The sequence below is a fragment of the Anabrus simplex genome, chromosome 2 (genome assembly GCF_040414725.1).
Source record: "Anabrus simplex isolate iqAnaSimp1 chromosome 2, ASM4041472v1, whole genome shotgun sequence".
Taxonomy (NCBI): domain Eukaryota; kingdom Metazoa; phylum Arthropoda; class Insecta; order Orthoptera; family Tettigoniidae; genus Anabrus; species Anabrus simplex.
The window spans coordinates 883,497,630-883,522,817 of record NC_090266.1 but is presented as its reverse complement, the minus strand read 5'-3'; the positions used below and the strand labels follow the sequence as shown (position 1 = coordinate 883,522,817).

General features: G+C 37.6%; 1 protein-coding gene across 1 annotated transcript; it reads right to left on the bottom strand.

Moving 5' to 3' along the window:
• Window positions 1-9,914: 9,914 nt before the first annotated feature.
• On the bottom strand, window positions 9,915-10,473 carry LOC137498394 (troponin T, cardiac muscle-like). Its single transcript, XM_068225874.1, has 2 exons — window positions 10,408-10,473; window positions 9,915-10,316 (listed from the first exon to the last, which is right to left on the bottom strand). The coding sequence occupies exon 2, from the start codon at window positions 10,302-10,304 to the stop codon at window positions 10,062-10,064; it is 243 nt and encodes an 80-aa protein (XP_068081975.1). The 5' UTR covers window positions 10,305-10,316; window positions 10,408-10,473; the 3' UTR covers window positions 9,915-10,061.
• Between the last annotated feature and the right edge of the window lie 14,715 nt (window positions 10,474-25,188).

Here is a 25,188-nt window from a genome sequence, read left to right as displayed (position 1 = left end):
CTTACTGTATGTCTGATGTGCTTCAGCAGGACTTTCTAATTATTGCTTCTCCTTATATGTGAGATGATACAACCTTGCACTTAAAATGACTTTCATCACTGAATAGGACTTCCACCACTCTTCTTGTGTTCATTTCTGATATTTTCTTGCCCATTCCAATCTTTTCAACTTCATTGTTGTCTGCACTCTTGGATGGTGTATTCACAGACACAATTCGTGTCCTCATTCTTTCCAACTACCGTACTAAATCTACCAACATCAATCATTGACTCATTTATGTGCATGACAGAAGAAATTTTCATGCAACAGTATTCCTGATGTACAGTCCTACACACAGTCTGCCATGCCCTTTTTAATATCCATTAAGCATATTTCATAATCTCCCATTTCTTCCTCGTTATCTCCCTTTACTGAATATCATTAATTCCTAACACATCCAGATACATCCTCTTTGCTGACTCAGCCAGTTCTACTTCATTACCATAATACCCATTACCGTAATATTTATACTTCTCAATCAAATTCTATTTGGTTGGACACATTGTTTCCAAGGAGTCCCTTAGCTGCCAAACATTAGTGGGATGCTATTACTCCCATAGGTCTGAGGCTGGCCTAAAACATTCTGAGCACGTTCATTAAAAATACAGAATAAGCAGGATGCTGCCCTTACTTACACATAGTCCCAGTAAGGATCTCTCCTCTAACAGGTTAGGGTCCACTGGTGGATTGTATAGTCGCAGCTGCCTGGGAACAAGGAAAGCCATGACATAGAATACATCCGAGATGCCCACACCCACTCCATATCTACTGGCATCCCGACTCTCATGACCACTTAACAGGCCACTCGGCCAATTCCCATGGTTCATGAACTAGGATGTGACTATAGTAACCCACACTCAAAGGTAACAGAAATTAAAACTGCCATTAAATACTGGATGATTGCAAAGTATAAATTATTCTGTAGACTTGAAATAACTTCTCTGAACTATGAAAAGGTTATTGCAATACAGGAATGAGCTGATCATAATTTTTTTTTTGTTGATAACTCTGTACACTTTGTATTCAAATGTAGCCAACAATGCAATGTTTGAATACAATGAATGGGGATAATAAATAATAATAAAATGACTGTTATTTATGAATTCAAATGTAGCCAACAATGCAATATTTGAATACAATGAATGGGGATAGTCAATAATAATACAATGACTGTTATCTATTTCACCAGTGAAATACTGTATATAGTGCAAAATTTATTCCTTTAAAAAAATGTACAAATGTACCATGCTTTATATTTAAAGAAATTATTGCCTTTGTGATAGGTGGGACTGGTGAATTGCTGTTGGATATGCTGTTTCTATTGCCTATATGAATGTAGAATATGTGGAAGTTACAACTTCTATTATTATCCTCTTTCTATTCTATCAACAAACCTACTCATATTTAAGTAAAAATTTGAATATTATTTCTTCTTTTACCAACCAAAAATTGAAACAGAGTAGATATAATCTAACCTACAGCACATAATACAATGAATGCCAATGTAGCTACTACATGTAAAACCTTAAAAAAGTATCACTAATTGTAATTGTGACAAATAAACACTTAGCATCAATATTTGTACAACTATATCATACCGTACTTACACGAAATTAACTCAATTGCAGTGAATAGTAACTGCTTGATTACTATGATAAGACATAGCTCTTGTAATAGCTAACCACTTGCTTGATTTGTAGATGTCCCACAAAGATGGAAAAATGTAGAGGAGTAACATGTTCTCTCCTTTCCAGTGATATGAGCACTGGACTGATATATGCTTGGGATGGAAAGTGTATGCAACCTCCTTTTCCTCTCATTTTAAATGAATTACATTTAAAATATGTTTATTTACTCAGTGCCATCTTGTGTGACATTTCCTTCTTCTATTGGACTTTGAACTGCTTGCCTGTACTGTCTATTTTCAAATTTATCAATTAAATTTTTTGAAGAGCTAAAAAATCATAAAATTCTCATTCCTCTGTCTTAGTTACTTGGAATGGTTGCTTTGCAAGTGGAAACAGTGTAGACAGCTAACAGCAGTTCACAGCACTGAAGTCTTTATTGCTAATAAAGCACCATAAAGTAAACAAGTCTTTTGCAACACATGAATCAGTTGATGAAAGACACCTTTAGCTACTGTAGGCAACAATTACACTCATGCATGATTCCGGTGGTCAGTGCTAGTGTTAGTGAATTTTTAATGGGAAACCTACTTTTAATTGATTAAGGGCGGAGAAGTGAACCAAACACTGTGAAAACAGAGTTGAGTGGTCTCTATATACTTCCGTCTTTTCTTTCTTAGTCTGATTAACATCCACAGTTGGTTTTTCCTTGGACTCAGTGAGCGATCCCACCTCCACTGCCACAAGGGCAATGTACTGGAGTGTGAGACATTTGGTCGGGGATAGAACTGGAGAGGAGGACCAGTACCTTGCACAGGCTATGCTGAACAGTGGCCTTGTGGTTGATTTGAAGATTGGATGAGATAGGCAAGGAAGCAGCAGTGGCAATAAGTTAGGTACCATCCCAGCATTTGCCTGGAGAAAAAGTGGAAACCATGGGAAACCACTTTGAGGATGGCTGAGGTTGGGAGGGGTCTCTGCATTCACATTAAATATTCTGAGTCAGAAGGATAAATTGACTTAACTAATTTTTGTATCACAAGTTTTCATTTTCATAGATTGCACGAGAGTTCAAGTCTTTATTTTCTGGACAGACATGCAATTATTCACTTATCTCCTTGTAACCACATAAAGTATATGCTATAAAAAAAAAGTAATAGCCACGTAACGAAATACCCCAGAAAGTAAATATCGCCGCCCGATGCTCTTCTTTTCTCTATTTTGTAATGGCTGATCACTGCTGCCAACCTGCCTGGTTACATATTAAAATCACCAGACATAACCAAACAAACTAACCTCAATGTAAACACCGATAATAAATGTTTCCCTACCCTAGTAAATGATAAAAGTTAAGATGAAATAAATCAAGATATTCATAATTAAGTCGGTTTCCACGCTCAATGAGAAATTTAGGAAATAAACACCCTTTCTCACTCAAATTAATGTTACATATATCTGTCTTTATTTTGATATGCAGTAGGCGTACTATAACCATATTCTTGAAAATAGGGGCGTGTTAAACGATGCAATTTGTTTAATAAGTCTTTGCAGTGTGATTTTCGAAAGTCCAATGACTTCCCTTTCTTTTGCGCGAACATTTCCTTCTCTCTTCAATACCGGTAACCCGTAGCCTAAGGAGAGAGATTGGGCATATTTTCAGCCTGCAGGCTGGTTATATCTTCACGGTTATCAGGAAACATATAGGAATACTAATGTGCCAAGCTACGTGAACGGAAATTAGGTCAGCTTCAAGCTCACTGCAGAATTGAATATTAGTTCTACTATCTACTTCTATCGTTTTCACATACACCGAGGTGCCAGTATTTCGTCCCGCAAGAGTTCTTTATGTACCAGTAGATCTAGACATGAGGCTGGAGTATTTGAGCACTTTCAAATACCGCCGAACTCGAATCCGCCAACATGAGCTAGTCATACATTCTCTCCTTCACTCGCTTAAAATAATGTTAAACATTTCCTGCCTTTATTCTGATTCTGATGTATGCATTACTATAACTGCATTCTTAAAGAAAGGGGGGAGGGAATATAGATTGAATAATTCATTGCGGTTTCTGCAAGTTCAAGGACTTACCACATAAGACATATGTCCTTCCTTTTAATAATAATGCTAACAGCTTTACATCCCACTAAGAACTTTTACGGTTTTCGGCATTTGGCATTTTAAACATATTTTCAGCTTACAAGTTGGTGTATCTCAAGCTTACAACATTACCAGATTTTTACATATATATTGGCTTAAATCACATGAAGACAGGTTGTGATGCAAGAATTGGATAGGAAAGAGGGCTAGGATTTAAGATGTAAATAAGCGTACAGACACAGCACTAGCCTGAAATGAAAATGACGGGCAAAAAAAAACTTCAGACCTGCCAACTGTGGGGTTCGAATACATCACCATCTCCTGAAACCAAGCTAACAGCAATGTGATCAAACTGCACAGCCAGTTCACTCAGTTTCCTATGACGCGTAATAGGCCTACCACATGGGCGACCCACTTACCTGTATATGGATCTTCAATTCTTCAATTATACATGTATGCAAAAACATTATGCACCTTAGTAAGAGGTACTTCCCTAGTTGGTTCTCTGATTGGTGCACGTATAACAAATATGTTTGGGAAGAAATACTTTTATTTTATATTTATTTATATCATAAAGAAGTCATGTTGTCATAGCAAAACGAATACGCAACGAAGAAATGAATCCGAAGAGATAAGCATTATTTACTGCATTAAATATTAGTTTATTTACATGTTAAGCGATATGTAGTAGTAATAACAATAACAACAACAAACGTGTGCAATAAGGAAAAAGGAAATAAATACAAGTAAATATAAATATAATTTACAACATTTAGAGCCATTCCATGGTCACTGAATTACAAAGCAGGGGTATGAATAAACAAACATAATAAACATGAATACTAATATTTAAAAAGCAAAAAGCAAAGTCATCTCCGTACAAACCATGAAAGCCATTGGAAAGGGGGAAGGTGAAGGCTTCCACTATCCATGACGTTGGCACTTGGTGGGGTGGGGTGGAGTGGTTAGCTCAACGCATGACCGCCTTTGCCCCCAATAGTTAACTGGTACTCATTTATCATACGCAAAACATTCCTTCCAAATTACGTTAAACCTCTGTCACTCATTATTATTATTATTATTATTAATAAATTGCAAATGGGAAATACCCCGGTGGCAACGGTCACTTACAGTAATGTGATAATAAAGTTAACATAATTACCCAACTACAACAAAGAAACAAACAAACAAACAAACAACAAGAGTACAAGAAGCAGATATATGGAAGGAAAATATAACAAGAATTACTGCTAGTTTAATATTCTAAATCGAGCAACATCATATACAAATTCACACACAACTTAAGTATTTACAGTGCTTAACAATTTGGCTTACAATATTATAGGTTGACCTTACTACTAGCTTAACATTATAAGTGATAATAAAGTGAAGTTAAACCGTAATTACCCTACAACAACAACAACAACAACATTACAACAAGCAAGAAATACTACTAATTAAACTTTCTAAATCCAGTGTCATTATATACATATTCACACACAACTTAAGTATTTCCAGTACTTAACACTACAAATTACAATACTATAGATTGAACTTACTACTAGCTTAACACTACAAGTGATAATAAAGTTAAATCATACTACCCAACAACTACAACAACTCAAGTACAAAAAGGAATTCCATGGAAAAAAATATTACAAGAAATACTACTAGTCATTCTAAATCCAGCATCATGTACAGTTTCATACACAATTTAATTATTTCCAATACATCCGTATGCTGGTTTCTGGCCCTAATTTTATGCTTATGATAATTTCTCGATAAGTATGAGGGAGGTTAGATAAATAGATAGATAAAGAATGGGTGAACCCTGCCTTCGCAGGGCTCCACACGTAGGTCTGTGAAGACCCTTTGTGTCCCTTAAACGGGTTTGCCTAGTCCAGACCTAGTGCTCCTATAAAGGATACCAGTGCCCGGATGTTGGCATTCCTGATGTCTTCCAGGCTCACGAAATGTGAGCCAAGGTATCGATGTCTAGTGCTTGCAAGAGCCTCACACTGACATAACACATGCGCGGAGGTCTCCTCCTCCCTACCGCATCTTCTGCACATCGGATCCTGACTGATTTTCATGATGTGTAGGTGTCTCTGTAAGGTATTGTGGCCTGTCAACAGTCCAACTACCATTCGCATTCTGGTCCTATTCAAATTTATCAGGACCTTTTTATAACTTTGGCTAGGCCCTTTGATAAGTTCACGTGCCTGCCTTGCTATAGTTAACCTCTTCCAAATGTCTTAAGTGAGACTGGTTTGTCCACTGGGATATTACCAGTTTCACGCTTCGGAGTGACACTCCCAGGAAGGGCTCTGGTCCTATAAAAGGACCTTTTGAGCCTTGTTTCGCTAGTTTGTCAGCTTCTTCATTTCCACTGATACCTGTGTGCCCAGGGACCCGTAATAGGGTAACTGAGCTAAATTCACACAGCTGATCTAACATCCTTTGGCATTCCCATACCATTTTTGATGTTGTTTTAACTGCACATAGTGCTTTTAACGCTTCCTGGCTATCGCTGCAAATAGTGATACAATGAGGGAGGTTATAACCTATTCCTAATACAACTCCAAGCAGCCCTTCCCGTATAGCTCTTATAAAGACCACACAGGCGAGCTCTAGTTCTTCTAGATTCAAGACTTTCCCAATTAATGGTATTCCTTCTATTCCCAGTTACGAAACGCATCGCTCTTCTTTGAACTTTCTCTAGGGAATTTATTAAACCAACATGCAGATCCATATTCGAGAATGGGTCTTACAACGTATTTATAAGGTTTATTTAAACCTACTAGGGTGGTGAGCACATAAATAAGAATTCAATGAAAGTATTTTCCTTCTGGACCTTCATGCCAGACAGATCTTTTTTTTTAAACAAATTTTTTTTCACTATAATATGATTTATCTATAGAGCAAAACCGCTATGCAGTGTGCGTATCATAGCAATCGAGATGGAATTGGTAATGTACTATGTATCTGTAGAGCCTATATACGACTTTTTACAATTACTTCTAAAGTGAATTTCAGCTGTGTGACAACGCTGAAAAGACTATGGACTTAGAGATTGGCATTCCTGAAGAGGGTTTTCTACACTTTCCCATTTTCACACATTGATTCAAGCTTCTGTATTGACTTGTGACAAAACCACTGTATTCTTCCGAAAACCACTGATAGGGACAGGTTTGGTTGTGATCCACCGAAAACAAATTATAATGACCGGTTAGGTAGTGATCCATCGAAAACCACTGATTGTCGCAGGGTTAGGTTAGGTTTGACAGGATTTGTAATTGAGCGACTGTTGTCATTGAAAAAACTGTCGTGACGACTGAAGGCAATAAACATAAAACTGAATCCATTGGTCTACAAAGTTTTCATTCAGTAGATACGCTAGGAACTGGCGAACCAAAACCGTACATACAAAGTTTACAGGAATCAACAAAACAGGATATTAATTCGTGGTACTCATTGTTCTTTAAAGAGAAGAAATATCCTGTCAACAATAGCTGCAGTGAACATGCTTTTTCACTATTATTGTCTGGCCCCATGGCTAAATGGTTAGCGTGCTGGCCTTTGGTCACAGGGTGTGGGTTTGATTCTCGACAGGGTGGGGAATTTGAACCACCGTTGGTTAATTTCTCTGGCACGGGGGCTGGGTGTATGTCGTCTTCATCAACATTTCACTATTATTGTGTAAAATAGAAACTTACTAGTTTTGACAAGTACAGTATGTTCAACAGCGACTCCTGAATGATGACGCGCAGGATGTCCAACCTCACTAATCTATGTTCCAGACTATTTCTACTTAAAAAATTGTATTTGTCCTTTAATGTGATTTTGCAATTTTTGCTGAATATTTATGTGGCTGAAATGAAGGTGGATAAGCTACATGGTCTCCTTTATATAGGAAGAATGTATCGTGGAAATTAACTCAATTTCGGTTTCATGTACATTACAGTTTCTCTAAGATATATTGATAGTAATTCAGTCATGTACGACGACAATGTATTTCATGGTAAAGACAGCTGCCTCTGTGGATCAGTGGTAGAGTGACGGCTCCGAATCCCAATATAGCGGGTTCAAACCCGGCAGAGGTAGTCGGATTTTTGAAGGGCAGAAAAAAGTCCATTCGACACTTCATGTCGTACGATGTCGGCATGTAAAAGATCTCTGGTGACGCATTTGGTGTTTACCCGACAAAATTCATTAAATCTCAGCCACAGACGCCCAAGAGAGTTTCGGTTTACTCGGTCTGCCATCTAGTGGGCCTAGAGTATAACGGAACGTCAAAATTGACGAGCAGACAGCCAGATGGCGTCAACTTGAAATGTCTGCACATGGTAGCTGAGGCCATACGATTATTATTATTATTATTATTATTATTATTATTATTATTGTTATTATGGTAAAGACAAATTACTTTGCAATGCTATCTATCTTAATGGTAATGTACTATGTACCTCTACTAGTGTAGGCTACTGAGTGCTTGATTCGAAGCAGTGTATCGATTCATTCAGTGTCCGAGTGAATCGATTCACAGGAACGGCAAGCTTATGGCACACAAATCATGCACAATCACGGCTCAGTGAGCCACACGACACACACGGCTCCTTATAGGCACACTGGACACTGGCGGGGAGTCGAGCTTTCGCTGCAGTGAGCCACAGTGAATCATGGCACACTGAAAGAATCGTACGCAGTCATGGATCAGTGAGACACAACACACACATGGTTCATTATCGGTACACTGGACATTGGCGGGGAGCCGAACTTCCTCTGAAGCAATACATACAGAGTCATGGTACACTGAAAAAATCGTATGCTATAATGGACTCTCGAGCTCAGCTCATTTGAAAATAATACCTATTCGCATCCACTGTCCTCTTCTTACAGGGAGTTTTAAACAATACATGGATTTATTTGCAGTGTTAAAAAGATAGAACACAATTCCAAAGTACCTAGGTTGTAAGTAGGTAGTCAATTAGGTTATTCTAATTACTGTATTAGTTTAATCAATCAGTATCTTTATAACTAGTTGATGTTCGACAATTACTTAAACTCAGCTCTCTAGCCTCCACACCTGGCTGAGTGGCTCAAACGGTCGAGGCGCTGGCCTTCTGAACCCAACTTGGCAGGGCCGAGCTCAGTGCGGTGGTATTTGAAGGTGCTCAGCCTCATGTCAGTAGATTTACTGACACATAAAAGAGCTCCTGCAGGACTAAATTCCAGCACCTCGACGTCTCAAAAAAAACCTAAAAGTTGATAGTGGGACATAAAGCCAATAACATTATTATTTAGCCTACCCTATGACTATGAGTCATGCTCATGACCACTCGAAATTGTCTGTTTTATATTTGGAAGAACCACTCGGTATTCTCTTAGTTTGTATGTCGCATCATTGCACAATACTTCAATAATCGAATCACGAGGTTACCGATGTACGTGGACAGTGAGTATGTAAGTAGACTGATGCAATAGATTAAATAAATGATGTTTAATCAGAAAACCAGTGGGCTACTGTACATCTCCTGTAGCCTATACAAAATATGACGATTTTAAAAAAGCCTCTGCTGATAGAAAAAGACATTTTCAAAGATGACCGAGTTAGCTGGCCGTGCGTTTAGGGTCGCGTAGCTATGAGCTTGCATTCGGGGAATGGTGGGTTCAAATCCTACCGTCGGCAGCCGTTAAAATGGTTTTCGGTGGTTTCCCATTTTCACACCAGACACATGCTTGTGCTGTACCTTAATTAAGACCACGGCCGCTTCCTTCCCACTTCTAGCCCTTTCCTATCTCTTCTATCCTCTTTGTCGCCATAAGACCTATCTGTGTTGGTGCGACGTAAAGCAAATTGATTTATATTTAATATGTGGGCTACTTATTGTGTACACAGGTATTTTTATATGTAATTCTCTCTATATATATACAGTATACGTGAGTTGTGACTTTCAGAGAACTGTGGAAAACCATTAGATAGTGTATAAAATTTAAGTTATGTCAGTATTTTAACAGGCGTACAATGTTTACATCGTGTATTGGTGACAGAGTGCTGTCTCCCTCTCTCTCTCCCCCCCTTGCCCGCTCCTCATCACATTGCGCCACAGCAGTTCTAGATAATTCCACTCCGATTGGACACTGATCCCCACCTGCACATCTATACCGCCCTGTAACTTGTAGATACACAATTCCCACAATTTTGAAATGTAACTTCGTTATATCAGAAAGGACGGGGCAATCAGAAATGTATTATTTCCCAGCAAAGTTATAACATTCTTAATCTCATGGAATGGCTCTTACAATGGTACAGCTAACTCCTCGGCTTCTCTTCTTTCTTCTTCTTCTTCTTCTTCTTCTTCTTCTTCTTCTTCTTCTTCTTCTTCTTCTTCTTCTTCTTCTTCATCTTCTTCATCTTCCTCCTCCGATTCACTGCTTCCATGATGAATGACTAGTTCCTCCACTTCAGGAAGACCTCTCACCTCATTATTGTAGAACTCGACAATCTTCTTCTCAGTGTGTTTTACTTCATTTCTCCACATCTCTGCTGTCACCTATAAGATATATTGAAGTATCACAACCTGACAAATATATTATAAACTCCACTTGCATATATCCAATAAATAACATTTCCACTTGGCCTACCTGATCAAGAGATTCTTTCCACACAGCTGTAGCTCTGTCCAATCCGTGACCAGGTCTTGAAGCCACTGTTTTGTTATAATACTGTTTTGCCACAGACCATACAAATTCGATGGCATTGAAAAATGAGTGGCATGGAGGAAGTCGTAAGACAGTATGGCCTTCACTGTGCAGCATCTCGTCAACAATGTACCTGGTTTTAAAGAAACAGAGAAATATTGTTATGCATACATGAAAGTCAAATACACGAGTGTAAACAACATTATCTAAACTTATGTTTACGTGCTTTGCAGCTCATCTTTTGTGGTATTTTCTGGTGGAGAAACTCCATTCTGCCTTAACCATGACTGTAAATTAAAGGAAAAATAAAAATTAATTTCTGTAACATCATTAAACATCATTCAGTAGAAGGAAATATTCAATTAAGTATAATTACCACTAATTGATCCTTCCTCCATTTCGTTGTTGGTTGATGCTCAACAAGCTTACAGTGATATGGTGCATTATCCATTACAATAACACAGGGTCCTATATTTCTTAATCCTACGATTAATTGCGTCTTCACCCACATCTGAAATTTCTCGCTGTTCATAGCACCATGGTAATCCTGATTTCTCTTCAAGTTTGTAGCAAATATCAAATCAGCACCTGTAAGAATTTTAAGTTTTAGTATGAAGTTATTTGTTCTAAAAAAAGTATAGGCCTATTAATAAAAAATGTGATTTCTGTTGAATGATACAAAAAGCTGTCTGATTTTAAGTAAAACCAACTACTGTGTAGCAAAGTCACCTGATGATGAAGTCAATTAATTACTACTTACACTACTTTATCGTAACATCTCTCATGAATGTATCTCCATTAGTAGGCCTATATCTGGATTAGAAGTCCACGATCACTTGCATAAAAGATATAAGTATAAACACCCATTTCAATACCTTAGAACAAATGTAATTGCTGCAAACACTGAACCTATATCAGGCAGTAAGAAATAAGAAGCTTGGAAGGTGTTCAACAGTCAGGTATCAAGCACTGATTCAGGTGGAGATTGTCGAATGCAGAATAAACATAATAAATAGGCCTACAATACAAGTAATTTACTGATACAAATATCCAGTAATATTATATGAAAATACACTGAGTAAGTTTTGATTGAAATACCTCTCTAAGGTTAATCATTGGCCTAAAGTGAATACCTGCAAGTCTTTTTAATAACAGTGGAGAAGTCAAAATCAAAAACCACGTACAGAGCTCAATGAGCGGTAAGTTATAATGCCACTTCCGACCTAGTGCCAGTCAATTTCAATCAATCAGTCACCACTGATCTGCACTTAGGACAGAAGATGTAGTTTCAGGGATAGGCCTAGTATTTTCTTCAATAATTGCAAAGAATTTGGAAATTTATTGAACATCTCCCTTGGTAAATTATTCCAATCCCTAACTCCCTTCTTAAAAAAAACCAAATATTTGCCCCACTTTTCATCAACTTTAGCACTGTACTGTGATCTTACCTACTTTTAAAATACCACTGAAACGTATTCGTCTACCAATGTCATTCCACACCACCTATCCACCGACAGCTCGGAATATACCACTTAGTCCAGCAACTTGTCTCCTTTCACCCAAGTCTTCCCAGCCCAAACCCGACAAAATTTTTGTAACGCTACTCTTTTGTCAGAAATCACCCACAACAAATCGTGCTTCTGTCTTTTGAACTTTTCCAATTCTCAAACCAAGTAATCCCAGTGAGGGTCTCATACACAGGAACTGTACTTAAGTTGGGGTCTTATCAGAGACTTATGTGCCCCCCCCTGCATCCGTACTACAAACCCTAAATACCCTCATAACTATGTAAAGAGAGATCACCTCACTACAATAAAATGAAGTAAAATAAATTAAGAACATACCAGGTACAAAGCCATCCTTCGTTCCAGCATGAACAATAACCAGTCTTCCTCCCTCAGACACAGGTCGACGAATTACTCCTTGAACATCATGTCCAGATTTGTGTGGTTTATTCCAGGAGTATGTGGGTGACCCTGAAAGACAAATGCACAATTGAAACCAAAGACACCTGATGAAGATAAATTATTCCAAGATTTTTTAAATATAAAATGTAATATATAACATATATATTCACCATTCATAAAAATCCAAGTCTCATCCAAGAAAACAACAGGTTTTGGTTTCTCACTGTCCTTATTACGCATGTATTCCCTCAGAAAACAGGATCTCTTAAAACAAATGTCTTCATTTTCTCTAACATACGCATAGGGATCACCTTTACTCCACACAAACCCCATGGCCTTCAAAATTCTTCTTAATGATGTTTCGGAGCCCTTGTACAAATAAGTGTCATAATTTGCTTTCATGTGGTCGAAAACCTTTCTTACAGTTACGACTTCTCCTGTGGGAAGAAAAAAGAGAGTTACAAGGGACTCAAAAGAGCTGTATGACAATACATGCACAAAACATTTCTGGGAGCTTATCTCACCTGCGTGCCAATTTCTATAAATAATGTTGCAATAGATTCCTTATGAAGTCACCTTACCTTTATGTAATTTATCATAAATAAACCTTGCTATCGCTTCCTTAGAAAAACTGTCTATGCCGGTCACTGGATGTTCACGCTTTCGGCGTTTACCTGGTGTAGAAAATTCAACTCCCTTCTTGAAATTTCCTATTACTTTTCGGACTAAACCGAAACTACACTGTAAGAATACACACACAGAAATATATTACATACACATATACCATAAGTCAACATGAATACACAAAGGTTAAGTCTACGAACCGTATCGAAGTCGACACAAGACATGGTACCGGTATAGGCCTAGGCCTACATGATCAGGTTAGGTTAGGTTAGGTTCAGAATGAAATACTGCTCCTTTTCAACTGATTGTCATTATGCCAGAAACTTATCATAGAAACAAGATAAAAACGAACACTTACCCCAGTTAATAATGAAACTCTTGCCATTAGCTTCGTATCACTACGACTGATACCTTCTTCGTCGTCTTCCTGTTTCAATTGCTCGTAGCAATGTACAAGCATTTCTTGACCTGAAGCTTGTAAAGGACGTAACCTTGGTTTCCTTTTCGGAGGAGTTTTTGCAGATTTTTCTTCCTTCTTAGACATCCCAATCGAATTCTGTTCGTATAAGTATGGGACGAAATAGGAACGTAATTAATAAAATGATGTGCTCATCATTTCACACAAACTATGTTATTAAATGCATTATCCGAACATGCCACAATTCTACTTACCTGGTATTAGCCAAATAGATTTACAATCCCACAGAAAAAGAAAATATGCTTTAAATATTCTCGCAAATGTATCGCTAGTGACTTTAGAGGCAATGCGGTGGCAACACACAATTCACGCTAGAACAGTGACTGAACGTTGCCAACGTGCCAGATTAACGGTAACAGTAAGACGTCGTATCGGCAAGTAGGGTCCCTAAACTGTATGGTTACCGACACTGAAAAAGACCCAACAGCAAGAAAAGTCACTATAAACCAATACCTTAATATTACAGGGGAGAAAGGGTAAGGTTGCACCCTTAGTGTACGTCCTTACACGGAGAGGCAGATTCAGAATGTGACATAACACAATTTTTGTAAAAAAAATGACTTTTTCTCCTTTTCACGTGCAGTAGCAAAATACAGCACAATCTCCAGCCTCATTGTTTTGACAAAATTCACCAGACAGTACAAAAAGCACATCCAAATTATAATTCCTTAAGAATACCCTTAGTTTCAGAGTTTTATTTCTTAAGCAGAAAAAGGGCTTAATCTAAAAGTTCTTTCAGTGCAATTGCATTTGTTTACCTTACCAATACTGGATTCCTCATAGTGAATTTTTTAAAATTATTATTATTATTATTATTGTTATCATTATTATTATTATTATTATTATTATTATTATTATTATTATTATTATTAGTAGTAGTAGTAGTAGTAGTAGTAGTAGTAGTAGTAGTAGTAGTAGTAGTAATATTAGTAACAGATATCCCTTTATCACTACATGTCACCATTAACATCATTATTGCAACCACTACAATTATTTAGGTACCAGCATGTGGCTGTAGATTTTGGGTCTCATAGCTATCAGCTTGCATTCTTGAGGTAGTGGGTTCGAACCCTACTGTTGGTGGCCCTGAAGATAGTTTTCTGTGTTTTCCCATTTATACACCAAGCAAATAATGGGGCTGTACCTTAATTAAGGCCACTGCTGCTTCCTTTCCACTCCTATCCTTTCCTATCCCATCATTGCGATATGACTTTTCTGTATCGATGTGATGTAAAACAGATTGTGAAAATTTATTTAAGTTATTATCATGAACAACATTATTACATCAGTCATTTGACCTCCTAGCTTAGAAAGCCTGCCCATTCAATTCACATCTGTTCCCACTACCAATGATTCTACAGTATTTGTTTCACAACTCACATCATTTGGAGATCGCTTAACTCTATATGACAATAATTATTTATTCTTTGGAAAAGAGGACAGAATTTTGGAGCTATGTTGTTGAACAGAGTCAATTAAAATAAAATGAAAACATAAAATTAGTTGATTTCTACACAAAAATACAACAACAATGCAATAATGTTTTCATATTCTTAAGTGGAATAGGTAGAATTGCATTGACTGTGACATTCCATGGTAGAAAGTAAATTTAGTAAAATATGCTGGATTCATAGCAAAGTTCCTAATATATCAATCATTTTCAGGAGAAAGAGATCAAATTAAGGTCAAATTTATAATGGATGTATCCCTATTTTTTACTATTTATTTCAGGATTGTGAGCAACTGCAAAAAGACCTTTACAATTGTGTGAGTTGGATAGCAGGTAATGGTATGAAGGTAAATAGGGGGAAAAGTCAGGTTTGAGTTTTACCAAAATAAAAAGTCCTCTCAGATTTTATTACTGTGTTGATGGGCTTAAAGTACCTCAAGGGTAATCAGATAAATTGGATTGTAAATGAAGGTATGTATGTTCAGTCTGTCAGTGCTTCTGCTGGTGGGATCCTCAGCAGCTCTGCCATCAGCTGTCATAGATGGCCTAGGCATCACTGAAGAGGTATCCTAAGGAAATGAGGGGTGAGGTAGTTCCCGTTGCTTTCCTCACTGAGTCAGGTTTGCTATTACATATCATTCTGCCAAGCCCACTGAAACGCATCAACTGACCTATGAGCAACATTTTCACACCATTCATAGCAGGGACTGGCAGCATAAGGAATTGGCATTACTAGCATCGCTCATACCTCAGTCACTTTCATATTGCCAAAGCCAAGGATAAGACAGAGACAGATCTATGAAAGTAACAAAATTGCTCTAGCCTGTACCAGAAGACATAGTGCACTGTAAACACTAGGTCCTACCAGCCAAGGCATAAATAAAGGTAACGGAACTCTTAACATGGTATGTATGTTCAGTCCTCAGCCCTAAGGCTGGTTGGATCCTCAACAGTTCTTCCATCACCTGCCATAGATGGCCTAGGCATCACTGAAGAGGCATCCTAGGAAAATGAGGAGTGACGTAGCTTCCCGTTGTTTTCCTCACCGAGGCAGATGTTGCTATTACATTTCGGTTTGCCAAGCCCCCTGAAATGCTTGTATCAACCAACCCTAGGAAAAAAATTTCACACCATTCATAGCAAGGACTGGCTGCATAAGGAATGGCATTACGAACATCTCTTGTGCCTCAGTCATGTTCACATTGTCAAAGCCAAGGATAAGACTGAGACAGGTCAATGAAAGTAACAACATTTCTCTAGCCTATTCCAGAAGACACAGTGCACTGTAAGCACTAGGTCCCACCAGCAAAGGCATCTTAATATGGTTATGAAGTTAGTTAGGGACTGTTGTAGTAAGTAGTAATTTTTTAAACGAGAGGGCAATAAGTTTCTGCTAATACCAAAATTAGAGTATGGTTCGAGTGTATGGGACCCTCACCAGCATTCCTTGATTCAGAAACTGGAAAAAATTCAAGGAAAGGCAGCACGATTTGTTCTTGATGATTTCTGACAAAAAGTAGTGTTATGAAAATGTTGCAAGATTTGGGCCAAGAGAACCTGGAAGAAAGGAGATGGGCTGCTCGACTAAGCACTAATTTCTGAACTGTCAGTGGAGAGATGAGATGGAATGACAATAGTAGCCAAATAAGATTGAATGGTGTTTTTAAGAGTAGGAAATATCACGATATGAAGATAACGTTAGATTTAAAGAGATGAAATAGGGGTTAATATTTTTTATAGGAAGTGGAGTTAGGCCAACTGGAGATCATATCAGTAGGTTTTGGCTTTTCTGTCTGTTTGTTTGTTGGTTGGTCTGCTTGTTTGTTCTATCATCATGGGTAAACATATGAATAGATCACAAGCAAACTTCATCTTTAGTGTCTACTCATCCAGGCGCAGGTTTTGATTTGTACTGTATATCATTAAAAATCACTCAGTAGAATAGGGATTTATAGTAAGACTAGAAGACTTTCATTTTCAATTTTCTCTTCCACTATTGATTGTATGTGAAATCTGTAGACTATATGTGGAATGCCCCTGCATTTTAAATAATTTTAGTCATGTGCATAATTTCACTTACTCTTCAAATCATGGAAAAATTACTACATTCTGTGTGCTTCATGCTCAGCAGCCAGTGACATACACCCTCTCAGACTTACAGTTATTTGAAGGATTCATAACAGGAGAAAATCAGAGGATGTATAATATTTCTCTCGGTTTGAAAATTAACCCCTCTTAATGTAAATGAACACCGAGGAAACATGACGTAGAACTTTTCATTTTTGTGGCTGTCTGTCTGTCTATCTATCTATCTATCTTTTTTTATGTTCTTAAAAGTGAAAACTAGTAGAATTATTTTAACTAAAGAATTTATTTGGATTCCAATCACTCCGGATTATGTTATCAGGTGAATATGGTGTCATGATCATCACATGTAGTTGGTATTTATAGCAAGATCTTTCTCAAATATTTTCATTCATACTAGGTCTATCAACTGTATTTAACAAACATTTAAGAATATGTTATTTCTGTTCCTTTACTACACTATATGCATATTTATTGTATGACAGATAATAATGCAGATGATTAGGAAAAAGTGGATTTTTAGTCCAAGGCCTGTGGGGCATGCTGTGCATGTCGCTTCAAGGTGGGTAATGGGAAAAACTAAAGGACCAATGTACCCTTTTTGGTATGGCAGATATTAAAGGGGATGTCATCAAAGTCTGAGCCCCATGCCAGTTGTCAGAGGTACAATATGCAAACTGAGAATCATGGAGAATTTTGCACAACATCTGACCAGGAATTCTACCGTACAATGAATTGGTCGTAGGAAAATATCATTTTAATATGTTGCATTAAATGTGTGAATAGAGCCATGTTACTTCTCATAAATTCCTAAACTAAACATATAATCCACTTCTAATCACCATGTGAAGAAGGGATACAAATGCTAATTGTGCAATAAAAGTTCAATTTCTTTTTCTAAGTTTCTATTCCACTGGGGTCAGAATTGCATGTTGTTGTGATATGAAAGTGCCTGCAGATTTATCTTCACATTATTGTTGTTCTTATATTCAATGTATTGATGTATAATCCCTTCAACACTCCCTCCAGTTCACCTTTGATTTGAAATGTACTTGTTATTTATGGATTACGCTTTTTAGTAATCACCTAATACTTACACACTGTGGAGTAAACAATCCTTGAGATTTAGAATGAAAATCTTTACTATATTATTGTCTCTGAGACCACTGTCAAATGTTATTTCAATGGAATTTCAAAAAAAGAGATTGAAATCGTACCATTGTAGTTTTCCTGTACCCTTGTGCTTGATGGAGAATCAAATATATGTGTATAATATACACTGATCTGTCAGAACATTATGACCACCTAACTAATTGCCAGTACGTCCAACTTTGACACATATAACAGTGGCAATGCATCTTGGCATGGAAGAAATAAGGCCTTGGTAGGTCGCTGGAGTCAGTTGGCACCTCATCTGCACACACAAGTCAACTAATAACTGTAAATTCTGGGGAGGGGAGCAATGAGTTCTGACGCCTTCTTCAATCACATTCCAGATGTGTTCAAGCGGGTTAAGATCTGGCAAGTTAGCGAGCCAGCACATCAAATGCAACTTGCCACTGTGTTCCTTAAACCACTCAGTCATACTCCTGGCTTTGTGACATGACGCATTGTCTTGTTGAAAAATGCCACTGCCTTTGGGAAACATGATCGTCATGTAGAGGTATACGTGGTCTACACCCAGTGTACGATACTTGTCAGCCATCATGGTGCCTTACACGAGCCCTACTGGAGCCATGGGTATCCCGTGAATGTTCCCCAAGCAGAATTAAGACACCGCCAGCTTGTCTCTACCCTGCAGTACAGGTGTCATGTAGCTGTTCCCCTGGAACACGATGGATTCGCACATTCCCTTCAGCATGGTGAAGAAGGTTGAGAATTCATCAGACCATGGAACACTGTGCCACTGTGCTAATGTCCAGTGATGACTTCCACGTCCCAATTTCTGTCATAGTTGCCCATTCACAATGAAGTATTTATTTATTTTCCACCTAGTCGATACAATGATTGCTTAAGGCAATTTTTAATGGTCAAAAGTGGTACATGTTTCGTATATTATCAACATCTTCAGCCACATAACACTGTTTAGATGAAAAATATATAAAATTGACAAAGTAATGCTTTAGAGGAAGTGTCCTTGAAATTAACATAAGATCTTATGTCAATTTTATATATTTTTCATCTAAACAGTGTTATGTGGCTGAAGATGTTGATAATATACGAAACATGTACCACTTTTGACCATTAAAAATTGCCTTAAGCAATCATTGTATCGACTAGGTGGAAAATAAATAAATACTTCATTGTGAATCTATTGAAGTGCGATACGGACCATGAAGCTGATTTTATGTAATAGTTGCCCATGTCGTAGTGTTAACATTGGCACATGCATGGGTCGTCGTCTGCGGAGGTTAATCCGTAGGAGTGTTTGGTGCACTGTATGTCGAGACACACTTGTACTCTGTCCTGCATTAAAGTTTGATGTTAGTTCCACAACAGTTCGTCGCCTGTCCTGTTTTATCAGTCTGCCCAGCTTACGACGTTCGACATCTGTAATGAGGGGTGGTCGCCCAACCCCTCGATGCTTGAACGTGGTTTCACCTTGGTTTTGCCATGTGTTGCAGAGACCTATCACAGCACTCGTCCAACACCCAACAAGTCATACAGTTTCCGAAAAGCTCATGCCAAGCCTCCGACCCATCACTATCTGCCCTTGGTCAAACTCTGATAGATCGTGCGTCTTTTCCATTCTGCACACTGACAGCCTGCTCACTCTTACTACATGTACTGTGCGTGTGTGACTAGCAGTATGGGTATCCCATGAATGTTCCCCAAGCAGAATTAAGACACCGCCAGCTTGTCTCTACCCTGCAGTACAGGTGTCATGTAGCTGTTCCCCTGGAACACGATGGATTCGCACATTCCCTTCAGCATGATGCCAATGTTAACACTACGACATGGGCAACTATGACAGAAATTGGGATGTGGAAGTCATCACTGGACATTAGCACAGTGGCACAGTGTTCCATGGTCTGATGAATCCTCGTCAGGTGATGCTGCTATCATCTAGACAGGTTTATAAGGTAGTTGGTAGGTGGTCATAATATTCTGGCTGATCAGAGCATCCTGCCAAATCCAGAAAATATTCATGAATTTTATCATAGAGTGACTCAAATCACTGGCCAAGAATGAAATGGTAACAATTCAAAATCCGTGACTTTTCAGGGGAAGAGTTTAAAGATTTTAGCAGTTTATAGGATTGCCTCTCAAAAACAAACTTGTTAAACAATTTTTATGATCATTGGTGTGTACAAAATGCTCTTAATCCTTACAGTATGGTATTTAAATTCACCTAGGCCCTACTCTATATACAGAGTAGAGTATATTGAGAAAGGAATTGAAGAATGCAAAGAGGAAATGGAAGGGATAAAGATAAATGGAGTAGAAATCAAAATGATACGATTTGCTGATGACATAGCTGTCATAGAGGAGAACGAAGAGAAACTACAAAGTGCATTAATAAGAATGAATACGATATTGAGAGATAAGTATAACATGAAAATTAATACAAAAAAGACCGAAATTATGGTATGCAACCGCCAGCATATTGCAGTCGACATCAGAATTAGTGATATACCACTAAGGCAAGTAAATGCTTTTACCTACTTAGGAAGTAAAATCACTCCAGATGGAAAAAGTTCAGTTGACATAAAGAGCAGAATTTCCCAAGCAAAAATTGCTTTTTACAAGAAAAGGATACTACTTACATCAAGGAATTTAAATGTGGAGACCAAGAAGAGTTTTATTAAGTGCTATGTCTGGAGTGTGGCCTTGTATGGTTCAGAAACGTGGACTATTAGTGCACGTGATAAGAAACGTTTGGAAGCATTTGAGATGTGGTGCTGGAGGAGGATGGAAAAGATCTCATGGACAGAAAAACTCACCAATGAAGAAGTTCTTCGACGAATAAGTGAAAAAAGAACCTTTTTAGCAACAATAAGAAAAAGAAGAGACCAGTTAATTGGCCATCTCTATAGGCACAATGGATTTATAGTTAATGTCATAGAAGGAAAGATTCAAAGTAAAAGAGGAAGAGGAAGACCCAGACTGCAATATGCAAGACAGATCAGAGATGACGTAGGAACAGGCTCATATGTGGAAATGAAGAGATTAGCGGATTACAGAGAAGAGTGGAGAAGACGAATTGCTGCCAACCAATCTTAGGATTGAGAATTAAGAAGAAGGCCCTACTCTAATTCTCTGAAATCTAATTTGTAGAGATTTAGTCTCTCATATCCATCCACTTTTTTCTAGTCCAATTTTTTCAGTAATACCCCATGATCTACCTACAGTTATCAAAATCCTCCAATAAGATAGTAGTGATACTGCCCTTTTGAACTCAAGATCTTCCAATAAGATAATAGCGATACTGCCCTTTTAAACTCCTCTAACTAAAATAAATATTGTATCTTTCTGGAATCCTACAAATAGATTATTTACTATAATCTGGAAAAGAGTTGCAACTCAAAATGACCCTGTTGAATTAAAACCCTTTAAGTTGCAAAAGACTGGGAGACTGAAAAAAATCAGTTTTATTGCATGTTTAGAATCAAATACAATAGACTATCATACATTCATGTTAATTTAACAAAATCATATTCATTTAGTGATATATTTTTGGTGGGAAATATATATCCCACTGCCACTTCCCGACAGCTGACATTCTTGGGGTGTTCATTGGGATAATAATTTCCCACCTAGTAAATTACGTAGTATTTTGCACAAGTAGCATAACTTTCTGGCTGAGGCTTTCGTTCTCTAGTATTTCTCATAGCAATGTCTTCTGAAGGAAGGGTTGGGTCGCTGTCTGACACAACTTCAGGGAATAACGGATGTCTTTCCGCTGTTGGAGAAGCAGGTATGAAGTCTGGATCGGCCAGCGAGTTGTCAGATAATCCTAATTCAGAATAATCAGAATCAGGTCGTTCTAATAATAGAGACGTTCAGTATTTCCTCTTCGCTCTTCCTTCACCACTGGTGGAAGGTTCCATTTCTGGCTGTGAAATTAAATCTCCTTCCGGAGAGAAAAAATATATAAAGCTTATAACTCAAGTTTTCATCCATCAACAGCAGGTATCCAAATGCCATCACTGCAATTGTTGGCACTATATAGTAATAATATTTTAATAGTCAAACTAACTGCTAAATAAACTTACCAAAACTGAGTGAGCAATCTTCAGCATCACTAGCATCATTATTGCCTGCTCATCTGGAATTTCCCCTACCAGCCACTTCGCAATATTGTCCATATTCCTTGGCAATAAATACAAATCTACAAAATAAGCGTGTAAACACGTTCATTTGTATCATACTACAAATTAGATCATATACCCAGATGCTAAAGTATACCTAACAGCCTTCAAATGTACACCAATGTGTGTATGCTGATAAATTGGTGTGAAAAATCTGCATACATGACTTCAAGTTGGTATAACAACTTAGCCGAGATAGAGAACAACAAAATATTGCATACACAAACAACTAAATATGTAATTCACTGATATGCAGTCCGTTAATTTGATCTGTGGCACCCGAATTTATTTCTGAAACATCAAAATTTTTAAACAAAAATATAACCTGAATCATTACTTGACATTTAACATTTATAACTGTAAGTCAATGCATCAAGACACAAAACTAAAGCATAATATTAGTTGTGTATATGTTACAGAAAACTGTTCTTACAAATTAGACTTCCTCCTTGGCTCAGGTTTTCCATAAATTGCTTCAAACTCGCCTATTACAACACAACATCGTCTGCAAAGAACTTCAAGCAACCAGAGGGATATATATTTCCCACATGGTAACATCTGACTTGCTGGTCAAAGAGCACCGGTACATATATGACTGAGGCAATTTATGCACTCCCTGTGTCCAGCACATGAAACTACATAATCCTTGCACGATGGGAACTAGATATCTCTCTGTAGCACTAGCGTATACTAGGTGGGAAGAATATATCCCAAAGAAACTTAAAGGGTTAAGCAAAGTGACTAATATCTGAACATTGAAAACCATTAAGTGTACTTCCTGGCACAAATATGTTAGATTTTTCTGGTAACACTTTTGGAGATTGTAGAGGTCAATGTAAGCTATATGTTGATGGTCAAATTTTAACAATTTGTCTTCATATTATGATATTTAATATTTTTCAAAACTCCATTCAAGCATTATTTGCCTACCAATGTCCTTCTATGTCATCTCTACACTGACAGCTTGGAACATACCACTTATCTGAGCAGCTTGTCTCCTTACTCCCAAATCTTTCCAGCCCAGAGTTTACAATATATTTGTAACATTACTCTTTTGTTGGAAATCAAGAGGAAAATATTGTGCCACTTTCTTTTGGGTTTTTTCCTGTTCTTGTGTGAAGTAGTCCTACTGTACTCTATGTCCCATATACTGAAACCATACTTTAATTTGTGTCTTACTTGAGACTTATATGCCTTCTGCTTTATATCCTTACTGAAAATTAAAAAAAAAAAAAAAAAAAAGTAACCTACAACCTGTTTTCCAGTCTTTGACCGGGTCAGGGATATAATGAATGAACCATAGAGGCTATTATTACAATGGGGTCGCCACTCCCAAGGTGATATTAATGACCGATAAATGCTATGAAATGACAATGGAGAGTGTTGCTGGAATGAAGGATGACAGGGAAAACTGGTTATATCCTTACTACAATCCTTAAATACCATCAAAATCACATTAAGGAATCTGTAGGCACACTCTGTGAACTCGTTAATGTGATTCCTTGTCTTCAGATTTTAGACAAAAATATCTCTTGGTCCTGAAGGGATAACTAACAATGAAGATGCATTTACAAGTGCTCTTTTAGTACCTAAAAATGCCTAAATTGACACAAGTGCCAGTAACTTTCTACATTTTTAATATTCGTACTTTCCCAATGAACTGATTTAAATTGCCTTTATTTTATTCAGAGAAATTTTGCCAACTCATTTTTAATTTGTTGAACATCATATTCCTGAAATATTTTTTGAACAAAATGACCCCTAAATGTGGAATGCTGTCAACCACAATCCCCTGAAATCCATAAAAAACTCCCTGGGTATACACGACTCTAGTCAGTTTTTTCACAAGGATGGGAGGGTTTAATGATGAGTATGTCAATCAAATTAATCAATACTGATCTGCATTTAGGGCACTCACCCAGGTGGCAGATTCCCTATCTGTTGATTTCCTAGCCTTTTCCTAAATGATTTCAAAGAAATTGGAAATTTATTGAACGTCTCCCTTGGTAAGTTATTCCAATCCCTAACTCCCCTTCCTATAAATGAATATTTGCCCCAATTTGTCCTCTTGAATTCCAACTTTATCTTCATATTGTGATCTTTCCTACTTTTATAAACGCCACTCAAACTTATTTGTCTACTAATGTCATTCCACGCCATATCTCCGCTGACAGCTAGGAACGTACCACTTAGTCGAGCAGCTCTTCTTCTTTCTCTCAATTCCTCCCAACCCAAACTTGGCAACATTTTTGTAACGCTACTCTTTTGTCGGAAATCACCCAGAACAAATTGAGCTGCTTTTCTTTGGATTTTTCCAGTTCTTGAATCAGGTAATCCTGGTGAGTGTCCCATACACTGGAACCATACTCTAGTTGGGGTCTTACCAGAGACTTATATGTCCTCTCCTTTACATCCTTACTACAACCCCTAAACACCCTCATAACCATATGCAGAGATCTGTACTCTTTATTTACAGTCCCATTTATGTGATTACCCCAATGAAGATCTTTCCTTATATTAACACCTAGATACTTACAATGATCCCCGAAAGGAACTTTCACCCTATCAACGCAGTAAAACTGAGAGGACTTTTCCTATTTGTGAAACTCACAACCTGACTTTTAACCCCGTTTATCAACATGCCATTGCCTGCTGTCCATCTCACAACATTATCGAGGTCACGCTGCAGTTGCTCACAACCTTGTAACTTATTTATTACTCTATAGAGAATAACATCATCCGCAAAAAGCCTTACCTCCGATTCCACTCCTTTACTCATATCATTTATATATATAAGAAAACATAAAGGTCCAATAATACTTCCTTGAGGAATTCCCCTCTTAATTATTACAGGGTCAGATAAAGCTT